Source organism: Fukomys damarensis, unplaced genomic scaffold (assembly GCF_012274545.1).
Source record: "Fukomys damarensis isolate Sample0158 unplaced genomic scaffold, DMR_v1.0_HiC HiC_scaffold_24, whole genome shotgun sequence".
In the NCBI taxonomy this organism is placed as follows: Eukaryota; Metazoa; Chordata; class Mammalia; order Rodentia; family Bathyergidae; genus Fukomys; species Fukomys damarensis.
The window spans coordinates 66,070,843-66,083,209 of NW_022900936.1; the positions used below are offsets into that span (position 1 = coordinate 66,070,843).

The following is a 12,367-nucleotide window of genomic DNA, read 5'->3' on the forward strand; positions in this document are numbered from 1 at the left end:
TATGCAAGCCCTCCATGGCATCTTCCTTTACTGATTCTGTTCTTTTGCTTTCCCTTTCAATGCCCATGGGAAAACTGTCCAAGGAAAAATTTCCACCCAAAATTAATTTTTACGTTTGAAAACAAGAGAAATTAAGGTCCTAAGAGTGCCCACCTTGTAACACTGCCTTTTCATATTAACCCATAATGATAAATAGGATAAACTCATCTGTAACCAAAAAGGTCCACATCCATACCAGTAAACTCGTAAAAATAAAGATAGTATACTAAAAATACAGTCAGATCCCTGGTACCCCTCCCCCCAAAATACAATCAGATATTAAAATTATGTGCAAACTCTTATTTGAAGTTATGGTCTCATTTTGGACAACCATCAAATAAAAATGTACGCTGAGTCAGAAAATTATTTTAATAGTTATAAAATGTTTTTTTACAGAATCAGTATAAAATAGCAGTTTGATTATTTCATAATTATCAGAATTACTTAGACATGAGATCCTAGCTAAGTGGGGCTGAAATCAACAAGAGGTCTTGGACTGTTGGCTCAGATATCATCCTTGGGAAGCCCACCCTGTTGATGTCTGTCATGCTTAGCTCTGATGAGATGACCTGGTCCTTTAACACAGTATCTCTTTTTATTCATTCTTTGGAGGCTTGAAGTGAATTCGGCAGCGTTCATTAAACACCTAAGATGTTTAAATAGAAACAAAAATCATTGAGTAATCTTAAATAGATGAGGCCTGAATCTAAACTCACTTTGACATATTAGGAAGTATTATTTTTGTTCTGGATCAATAGATTTAGGAAGCAGTTGCTTCTTCACCAGGTCAAACTGACTTACAAGGTGCTAACTGTACAAAAGGTCTTGGGCCAGGGATTTAGCTCAATGGTGCCACTGCCTGCCTCATAAGTGCAAGGTCCCAAGTTCAATCCCCGGTACAAAAAAAAAAAAAGGTCTTGATCCCCATTCATAAGACAATTGTAATGTTTGTTTAAGATTTAAATTATGCAAATAAAAGTCATGAAGAGCCAGTAATTCAGAAATTAGCAAATATTTCAGTTTCATATTTTCTGGACATATTTTGAACTTAAGTTTTAAGATAAAGCTTTTCTTTTTTAAAAAACAGATTTTGCTAAGATATTTATTTTATTTTTCTAAATGTGTGCCGGATCCTTTTCATAAGTATGTATACTTGCTGGCTGAGCCAGTCTTTTGCTAAACTGTATGATTTTATATATTTTTTGCTCTGTTTACCTTGCTTCCTAAAAGTCAGAATAAATAGCATATTATAACTGGTAAAAGCATGTTCTATAACTAAATATTTGTCAATATACATTTATATTTAGTAAAAATTGGGGTATACACAGGTGCACTGGTACACATCTGTAATCCTAGTTACTTGGGAGAATGAAGCAGGAGGATCACAAGTTCAAGACCATCCTGAACAACTTAGTTAGATCTTGTCTTTAAAAAGCAAGTCACACGTGTAAATACCAAACAGTTTCTCTGGTGTGAAAAACTATAATAGTACACAAGATCCTAATGAGATAATTAACAATGTGAAATAGGAAGAAAAGGGCTAAAGGTGTAGGGAAAGTGGGAAGGGTAGGGGCAAGAGGATAAGGGAAAAGAAAAATATATGAGAAATGAAAAAATGGAAATAAACTGTTTGTACATGGGGAGGGGAGGAGTGAAGGGAGGGCAGGGATAAGGGGAAAAAGTGAGAACCAAGACCTGTCATGTAAAGGTACAAGATCCCAATAATAATGTAACTGTACTGTATACCTAAAATGTACCAATAAACTCAATAAAAGAAAAAAGAAAAAAAAAGCAAGGATGCAGGCTGGGGATTTAGCTCAGTGGTTCCATCACCTGCTTTGCAAGTGCAAGGACCCAAGTTTGATCCCCAGTACCAAAAAAAAAAAAGCAGGGATGCAGCTCACTGCTACAGTATCCCTGGGATCCATCCTTAGAACTGCAAATACATACATATATATATATACATATTTTGGTACAGTTATTCAATGAAATAAAATGCTTTTAAAAAGTTATATTCTGAATTTAATGAGAAAAAAAAGTATATTCTGATTGGAAAGGATTTCCAATCCACATTAAGAGCAAAAAGCAAAGTGCTGTCAATACACTTGTTTGTATAGCAAAGGCAGGGGATATACATATACATATACATATATACATATACATACATACATATATATATATAAAACATTATAAAAGGTGCAAATATATGAAAGAAATTATATTTGCAGAAGGAAGATGTTTAAAGGAGAGAGGTGAGTGGCAGAATTTTTACTATATAGCTTCTTTTAAGAAAATAATTTGAAACATGTCTAAAATTTTTGTGTCCAATTTTTTAAAAAAATCTAAAAGAATTTGCAAGAATTTATCCCACACACCACTGATGCTAAGAAACAAATCATTTTTTGTTGTTTTTTTTTTTTTTGGTATTAGGGATCAAACTCGAGTCCTCGTGCTTGCGAGGCAGGCAGCGGAACACTAAGCTAAATCCCCGGCCCCAGAAACTAGTCATTTTTAAGATTCAAAAAATTATTCATTTTGAAGGTTGCTGACTGTCACATTAGAAAAATCTACATGAGGGAGCTTCTATGGCACTGACTGGTATTGTTCAAGTTCTTATGTAGATACATAAATGCTTCTTTTATTAATATTCTTTAAATTCTACATATTATACCCTTTTTGGCATGTGTGTCTCACAGTTAAAAGATGTGAAAATTACGTAACACTTTCTGGTCTTTTCATTCTATAACTCATCTTACATTTTCCTCTTTTTTTTTTTTTGTACCTGGGATCAAACTCGGGTCCTTGTGCTTGCAAAGCAGGTGCTGGAACCACTGAGCTAAACCCCGGCCCTTCCTCTTTTTAAAACAAGACAGCTCTTCCTGTGTAGGGTACAGAACCCACCTTCTTTAAAATTATAAAAGGTCCCTGACTTACAATGGTTTGACTTAGGATTTTTCAACTTTGTGATGGTGTGAAAGCAATATTCATGCAGAAAAAGCCATACTCAATATTTTTATCTTTTCCTGGGCTAGCAATATGCAGTGTCCAACTATAGTCTAATGTAAGTGTTCTGAGAACATTTAAGGTAGCCTTAGGCTAAGTTACAATGTCTGGGGTAGGTCAGTTATATTAAATTCACTTTCAACTAAGGATATTTTCAATGTACCATAGTTTCATTGAGATGTTAAATCATTTTAAACTGAAGAACACCTGAGGTGTCAAATCCAAACATGCTTCCCTCTTATTACTACATTTTACATGTATCACTATCCTCTGTGCTAGGTTCTACAAGCCAAATGTTCACTGTGCCCCTTGCCGATCCCATTCTAAGAGTAAAGTATTACTTCTCCAGGGAACAGAAATGGACAAATGTCAAAAACCTTTCAAGCAAACACACCTTACCATGTTGGTAGAAAGGGCAAGTATAGGAAATTTTAAAAGAGGATAAAATAAGGAAATATGGTAAAGCAAATTGTATTCGACACAATTTATTCATTCAGCATACTATTCTAGTGTTTTGTTTTTTTGTTCATGACTGATTATTTAACAACACAGGAAAAAGTAAAACCTGATGCCCAGCAGTCAAATTCTGAAACCCAAGAGACACAGCAAGGAGAGAGAAGTCAGGTCAAGCACATGTTCCTTTTTTTTTCACTGAAACACTACTTACCCCGCATTTCCTCTACATTTGATGTTCTCTGAGTAATTACATTTAGTGAGACTCTAGGAGTATGAATTGGCACAACAGTAAAACAATGCTAGCAGCTTTAGTTCTGAATTCTAGTTTTGGGTTCAGTTAACCTCTGGAGTTTAATACAATTCCATTAGTTAATTTCAAAGGAAAAAAAATACAATTTTAACTCTTCAGATTGGACAGGTTTTGCCTTTCAGAAATCTTTTACATTTGAAGAATTTAAGAAGTTTTTGAGGAAGAAAATTAATATACCTTTTCAGAAAACCAAACTAAATTAAAGTGAAAATGTTGTGATTTTTACCTTACGTAAAGTCCTAATCAGAGCTACACAGGTGGTAGTAAGGGCATAGAAATCTCTGTGCAGCTCTATTACTAGATGCAAGCAAAGCTACATAAAGTTTCATGATCAGATATGTTAGAGGAAACTAACAGTATAGCTAGTGATATGAAAACTCATGGAAAGTTAACTCTGCACAAAATGCTAATTTTAACAAATAACCTCTTTTAAGATTCTCAGCTAACTAGAGTTAAAACTCCAATAGTACAAACATGTACCAATGAAAGTCAAAAATTTTTACATGTAGATTGTCTTTGATTCTATTACCATGGCCTGTCACAGAATTCTACTGTACGTCTGTAAAGCTAACTTTGATACAATGGATCTAGATAGAGTGTACAGCACTCCACCACCACCACCCAAACAAGTGGGAGCCCTCAGCTGCTTGTCAGCAATGATCTCTGTCGTCCTCAGAGCCTTCCTGTACTCCTTCTTCCCCTTCCCTTAGTGGCCCTGGGCTGGTTCAGTTGCCCTCCTACTTCTCTCCAGGAACAGTATTATTTCATTTTACCTTCCAGCTCCTGTCATTTACTACTTCTTCAACATTCAGTTCTGACTGCATCCATTTCAACTGCAAAAAAGGAAAAAACAATCAAAGTTATGAATGTAAAGAACTAAAACAAAACTCTATTGTCTTCCCAGCAAAACCAGCTGCAGCTCTTATATCTTTGACTGTTAACATTATAGATAGATCTCTCTAGATCTAATCAAATGTTAAATCATATACTATGGTGGTTCTCAAACTTTCTTGATCATAATCAACTTGAAAACTCTTAGAAAAAAAATCTCAATATCCAAAGCAGGTAAGAGAAGATACAAAGATGGTCAATAAACATTTATTTTTATGGTGGTTGGGAAGAAATCCAGGTACTTTCACATACTGGCCACTGAGCTAAATCTCTAGGCCTAACCATGTGTGCATGCACATGTGTGTGCATGTGTGGTGGTACTAACAAATTGAACCCAGGGCTTTTATACTGAGCTACAGTCCCAATCCTTTTTATTTTTTGAGATAGGGTCTTGCTAAACTGCCCTAGACTAGGCTCCAACCAGAACTTGTGGTCCTCCTGTCTCACCATCCTAGGGCACTGGGATAATAGGTTTTATGCCATCCCACCTGGCTTTTTTGTTTTTTTAATCCAATCTTACTCAAGTATAAAGAAACACAAATTGGATGTAGTGGCACAGCATGCTTATAATCCTTGCACTCTGGAAGGCTGAGGCAGGAAGATCACAAACTTGAGCCCAGCCTGGACAACTTAATGAGTTCTTGTCAGAGGAAAGAGGTAAAGAGGAAGGGAGGTAGGGAGAAAGGGAATGAAATTAAGTCATAATATGAAATGGGGAAAAACACACACAAAATTCTGATAAAACCTAGTAACAGTGATTGTGTGAAAAAAGATATACAATTGATTGACTGATTTACTGATAGTAGTACTGAAGATTGAACCCAGCGTTTTCACACTGAACTCTCAGTCCTTTTTTAATTTTGAGACAGGGACTTGCTCAGTTGCCCAGACTGGGCTTGAACTTTCAATCCTCCTGCCTCAGCCTCCCAGATTCACATTTTTAGCAGGAGTATGAGTTGTTGCAGTTTCTGTGGAAGACCACTTAGACTTATCAAGAATGTACATCCACATGTCCCTGACCCAATAATTCTAATTCTATAAATTATTACATAACTACAGATCAGCAAAGATGGAACAGAGGCTGACTTGGATAGGGAATTTTAAGAAAAAAGAATCTGAAAGACAAATAAAGAAGGATGAAAAGGGATGCCTAAGTCCTAATTAATCTAGAAAGGTATGATTTCCCACACTCTGACCACACAGCCAGAGGTCTCAAACTAAAATGGTAAGTCTAACTTTCCTAACTACCACCCTAGAAATGCTGCCAATTCATTGCAGGCCTAGAGAGCAGGATCCACACAATTCCTACTCACATCTGATGAGAGGGACTTGAAAAAGAAGCTAGTTAGTTCTAGGAAGAGGTTACGAAAATATTCAGAAAAATTAGGAAGAAAAAAGCATGAACTCCAAGTTGAGAATGCCAAGAGTCTAAAACCAGGATGATTTCCCAAACCAAAACCAAGAACCCAGGACAGATTCAGGAAGATAATGTCAAAGCTAGACAAGACCTAGCAACCATGAGTCTGATGCTCAGATCAGAGATAGAGAACAATTAGAAATATAGCTTAGGCATAAGGCTTGAGAATTCTGCATGAAATACTAATAAGAAGGGAAACTGGGCTCCTGTAAACTTCCTAGACTCAGAACTAGCATCAAAACACAATACATATGAAGGAAAGGACTGTTTCTGACAACTGGTCCTGTGCTTTGTCACAGTAACAAGGCTGAAGAAGCCTCTAAACAACCTCAGTTTCAGATGTTAAAAAACCATACAGACTTCGAATCATTTTAAAGCTTTTGTGTGACTACTCTATCAAAGCCTGAATTGGCTACCAAAGAAACAATTTCAAAAAAGGGAAAGAAAAGTGGAAGAACACACTGTGAGGAAATGCCACTAAGGCAGTCTTAATAATTGCTCGCAACTATTTAAAGGGTTTTAGTGTAAAAAGGGCTTAGATAGTAAAGTAAAACTCCAGAGGAATTAGACTGTAAAATCCTAAAGGGCTTAGACTGTATAACTCCAAAGGGAAGATTAAGAAGAAGTATTTACATATTACAGGGAAACAAGTTTTTGCAACATATAAGAAAATCTTTAGTCAGTAGAAATGTCCAAAAAGAAAGCACTGACACAGAAGAGAGTGAGTCTTCTGCCCTCCTGCCCCTTAAGTAGTGACTAAAGACAGAAATCATTGGTTGGTGGTATGGCTTATATTTAGATGTCCCTCCAAAGCTTTATGTAGTGTGATACTACATAAATTGGGGCTTTCAGAGGTGGCTGGGATCTGGGGTGTGTGATGCTGGGATTAAGAGTATGTGATTACTAAATTAAATCACGGATTGGTTTGGGATAATTCTGGGTGTGGATAATGGGAAGACCCACCCCTGGGTCTGGGGTGTACCACCCAAAGGATGGGTAGACTAGAAGGAATAAAAAGGAGAGGCAGATTGCTGCTGCTGTTTCTTTGCTACTTTGCTGCCTTCTGCCCACCCTCGACAGTTTCTCCTCTGTGATGTCCCTCTGCTGTGCCACCCTGTCTTGGAGGCAGCTGATTATGGAGGAAACCTCAATTGTGAGTCAAAATAAACCTTTCCTAGCTGGGCATGGTGGTACACGCCTGTAATTTCAGAGCTTGGGAGGCTGGGGCAGAAGGATGTTGTGAGTTCAAAACCAGCCAGGGCTACATAGTGAGTTCCAGGTCAGTCTCAACTACATAGTGAGACCCTGTCTCAAAAAACAAACAAACAAAAATAAACCCTTCCTCCTTTAACTTTGGGTGGTGGGTATTTTATCTCAGTAACAAGAAAACTAAGGCAGTTGGTGATCTGATAAAGAGAATTAATGCAACAAACACAGAGTCTCTCAGATTCAAAAAGGAAAGAAGTGGCTTTGTACCAGCTAATATGCTATTCTTACATATATAATTTAATCTTCACCAAAATAACTACAAAGTTATATATCTACCCAATTTTATAGAATGGAACCTGAAGTTTCAAGCAATTAATTTACCAGGTTGCAAAGCCACCAAGGGATTTATTTCCTCTAACCTTCACAATCCATCTTTCTATTTAGAACACTGAAAATACTGTAGCCAATGTATAATAAAATTGAATCAGCACCACCAACAAACTGTCACCTCTGTCACCTCCAAATACGAAACAGGTAACCTCCCTCTGAAAGGCCACTAATAGGTGACAGCAGTTAAGAGTTCCAGCAAGAGGGCTGAGGATTTAGCTCAGTGGTACTACACTTGCCTTGCAAGTGCAATGTCCTGAATTCACTCTCTGGTACCAAAAAAAAAAAAAAGAGTTCCAGCAAGAAAGGTGCTTTTTCCATACCATAAATTCAGGAAGAGGGAAGCTTTTAGGCTGGCATCTCTGTATAAAAATAAAACAGACTGACTAAAGTTATCAGAATTTCACTATTAGCCACAATTTCATGTAAAGAAATCGATTTCAGAATTGGAAGAGATGGGTTAAAGTCCCAGCTCTATCAGTTAAGAGTTTGTGACTCTGGGATGTCAGTTCATCTTTCTGAGTCTCAGTTTCTTCAAGGAGAAAATGAAGATACTGAGACGGAACATTTCTAAGGGCTTTCTAATTCTATTATCTTCATAGCAAACTTGGAAAAAAAATGTTTCCTTATTTACTTATGTACTACTCATGGTTGTCCTCCAGTCCTATTACCAGGCTAGAAAGCAAACCTCACAATAACTCATTGATTGCTTTCTAAATCCCTCCTTGTAGGTGTCATCCTGTTGATTCTTTCCCAGCCCTAAAAGCAAAGAGACAGATCCAAGGGCTGAGCAAACTGGGCCACAATCACTCCCAAACATTCAGTGGTTGAGATTTTGAACTTTGCTCTCCACTAACAAAATCTTGCTCCTCTCTGACTTAATTTGCAAATAGTGTTCTTTGTTTTGGGTTTTTTTTGTTTTGTTTTTTTAAAGTTTCTGATTTAACAGCCTGGTCCTGCAGTTTCCTTCATTAACACCTTCAAGAAATACAAAACTCAAAGTTGCCTAGACTGACCAGTTTTACATGAATAATACATAGGCCTTCAGGCACATTGTAAGCAAAATGAAAATGACAGTTTAAGTTCACCGTCTGAGGAACCTACCACAGTTTCATGAATAAGCAACTATGGAATATAGGCCTAAAGCAACAGTCATGAACAAAGAGGGCAGTAAAACCAGTAGCTGAAGCCTGTGTCTAGAGAGACATAATGAACTGGGGGGATGACTGAGAAGACAGCAGCCTGGCCTACTCATCTGTAGGCAGACACAGGATCAGGGCTTCACTAAGCAAAGGGCAAATTTCACAATGGCTCGGCACGAAAAGTGTGCTTCCATTCCACACTGAATGCTGTCAATTAACATATAAAGATCCCTAAGTCACCCACTGTTGTGCCATCTTCAAATACAGACATGGTTTTTCATAACTGAATGGTGGCCATGTAAGAAAAAGCCCCTGTTCTTAGGAAATAACAAGTGTATTTAAGGGCAAAGGGATACAATATGTTCAGTATGCTTTCAGAATTGTTCAGGAAAAGAATACGTTTATGTGTACGTGTGTGTGTGTGTGTGTGTGGAGAGGGGGAGAGGAAATAAAGCAGGGGAATGTGGAGGGAAGGAACTACAAAGCAGTTGGGACAAAATGTAAGCAATAAGGGAATACAGGTAAAGGGTACACGGGAGTTCCTTACACTGTTCTTGAAAATTTTCTTCAAGCTTGATATTACACAAAAGTTATATCTAAGAGTCCTCTCAAAAAAAAAAAAAAAAAAAAAAAACAAGTAATAAATTACAGTTGGCCTCTATGTCTGGGTTTCACATCCACGAATTCAAACAACTGGAGATCAAAACATTTTGGGAGAAAAAACTACTGCAAATATATAGACTTTCTTATTATTTCCTCAACAATACAGTATAATAATGACTTCAATGGCATTTACACTGTATTAGGCATTAAAATCTATAGGTGATTTAAGGTATAAGGGAGGACAAGCAAAACATGTTGGCTGGGGATTTAGCTCAGTGGTTCCACTGCCTGCCTCACAAGCTCAAGGTCCTGAGTTCAATCCCTGGTACAAAAAAAATAAATAAATAAAAAAGAGACTCACTGTTCTTTAATTAAAAAAAAAACAAAAAAAAACTATGCCATGTTATATAAGGAATTTGAATATCTGTGGGTTTTGATACCCCCGGTGTCTGGTGGGTGGGGTCCTGGTGACTGCTATGTACCATAACTCTTTTATTGACACGTCACACACAAAAGGCAATAAAGAACAGTTCTCCTGGACTAACTGTACTCTGAGGTCCATATATCAATCTACATTTATACGTAACAAGAAAATAAGCCTTCTTACTTCAGGGATGTTGAATAAAGTAGATAAAAGATAGCATTAGAGGCTAAGATCTATACATAAGGGAAATAAATTATATATAATAAGGTACTAATATATCTAATTACATTTAAATAGTACTGTATTTTAATGGCTGAAGAAGGTAATATCCTGAAATTAAATGATCTGGATTATATTTCAGTAGATTTCTATAGGAAGACATAAGAAATAACTATTTTCAATGCATAACCACATTCAGAAATACTTCAGCAGGGCACAGAAGCATATGCCAATGATCCCAGTTACTTCCCAGGAGGCAGAAGTAGAAGGATTCTAAGTTCTAGGCCAGCCTGAGCAATTCAGCAAGAGTATGTCTCAACATAATTTTAGTTTTCTGAGGAATCTCTATACTGATTTCTATAGTGACTGTACTAGTTTACATTCCCACCAAAAATGCAGAAAGGTTTTTTCCCCACCTCCTTGCCAGCATTTGGTGTGTGTGTGTTTGATAACAGCCGTTCTGACTAGGGTAAGAAGGAATCTCAAAGTTTCTGATTTGTATTTCCCTAATGGCTGAAGATGATGAACATTTTTTCACGTACTTATATGATCAAAATATGCTCTATCTGCTGAGTGTAGTAGTGTACACCTCTAATCCCAGCACTCAGGAGGCTGAAGTAGAACTGCTGTGAGTTTGAGGCCAGCCCGAACTACACAGTGTGATCTGGTCTCAAAAAAGCAAACGCCTTGGGTTCAGTCCCAGCACTGGGGGAAAAATGTTATCTCCATGTAACAGTCCTTAACTATCATGTATTAGAGATGTACATTAATTTTTTAAAAAGTTCTGGAGGTGAAGCTCAGTGGTAGAGCATGTATTCATTCATTCACTCATTCATTTATTTTGGTACTAGGGATTGAACTCGGGTCCCCTAGAGCATTTATTTAGCATATGTAAGGCCCTAGGTTCAAACCCCAGTAAGAAGGGAGGGAGGGAGAGAGGGAAAAGATAGATTCTTCTCAAGTTAAGTCTCAAAAAATAGATACAGATGCGATTTCCTCAGTTTCTCATGTAGTGGTGGTTTGTACTGATCCTTTTATCTTTAATAGTGGGGAACAAATAAATAATGGAAATAAAATTTGATCACATGCCTATTTTGCTTAAAGTTGCTATAATGTATCTGTTCATAAAATGCCATCAATGCTGGAGATTTAGCTCAGTGGTGCTGCCGCCTGCCTCAAAATCACAAGGTCGAGTTTCATCCCCAGTACCAACAACAACAAAAAGCCATTGACTTTCCACCTAATATCTACATGTAATAAAATAAAATTGAAGCACTAATCTCCTGGTCATTTTTTTTTTAAGTAATGACCATATCTTACCCTAAATCATAAATATTAAAACTACCTTTGGGGCTATGGATATAGCACCTGCCTGGCAAGCACAAGGTCCTAAGTTTGATTTCCAGTACCAAAAAAAGAGTTTATAAAACTACCTTTGTTTATTTTTGTACTTATTTTTGCAGTACTGGGGACAAAACTCAGGACATCACACATGCTAGGCAAGTGCTCTACCACAGAGCTACATTCCTAGGACTTTATTAAAATTTTGAGACAGGGACTTGGTAAATTACCTAGGCTGGCTTTGAACTTGTGATTATCCTGCCTCAGCCTCCTGAGTTGCTGGGCTAAAAAAAATTATTTTGAAGGTTAAATTTGAAAAAACTTTGCCTGAGAAATGTAAATTCTGTTTGACTTACCTTTGTCTGTTCTTTTCTAAGTTGCTTTAATAATGTTAAATCATCCAAATTCTTTTCTCTCTCTTCTCGGAGGTTTTTTACTAGTGCTGAGGTCTGGGCTATACAATTTTTTATGACTCTGTCCCTACTGGCATGAGCTGCCATCAACTGAAAGAACAAAGGAATGAAAGGAGGGGGAAATCATATCAATTTATGACATTTCATTGTTTTTAAAAAATCCTTATTTTAAGACTTCAGAAATTTAATACTTCTAAACAATTTTTAAAAACTGAATTTATGGAAGATTGTGTTGAATCAGAAAAATCTCCTAGAAACAGATGGAAAGGAGCACCATGGAGGATGAAGGTAGGAGGCCTGAGCTGTCTGTTCCTCATTATGTCTCCAGTACTTCCTGTTCCTCTTTCCTGCAGCACCTTGCTGGGCTTTCTATTTCAGTCTCGTTCACCTCTGTTCTTGTCACTCCCTACTGCTCCATCAACTTGTCCACTCTATGTAGATCCACCCTCTGGGCCACTTACTGTCATTTTTCTTCTTTTTTTTTAACCTTTCTTTTTTTTTTTTTTTTTTTTT

General features: G+C 37.0%; 1 protein-coding gene across 1 annotated transcript in view; it reads right to left on the reverse strand.

Annotated features, from left to right (window-relative positions):
• Nucleotides 1-435: 435 nt before the first annotated feature.
• The window catches only part of Ccdc58 (coiled-coil domain containing 58), a 31,928-nt gene continuing 19,996 nt past the window's right edge, over nucleotides 436-12,367 (reverse strand). Inside the window, exons 3-5 of the mRNA XM_010617927.3 lie at nucleotides 11,798-11,944; nucleotides 4,582-4,641; nucleotides 436-685 (exon numbers count right to left, since the gene is read on the reverse strand). Coding sequence (XP_010616229.1) covers nucleotides 635-685; nucleotides 4,582-4,641; nucleotides 11,798-11,944 — 258 coding nt within the window. The 3' untranslated portion in view covers nucleotides 436-634. The remainder of the gene's footprint in view (nucleotides 686-4,581; nucleotides 4,642-11,797; nucleotides 11,945-12,367) is intronic.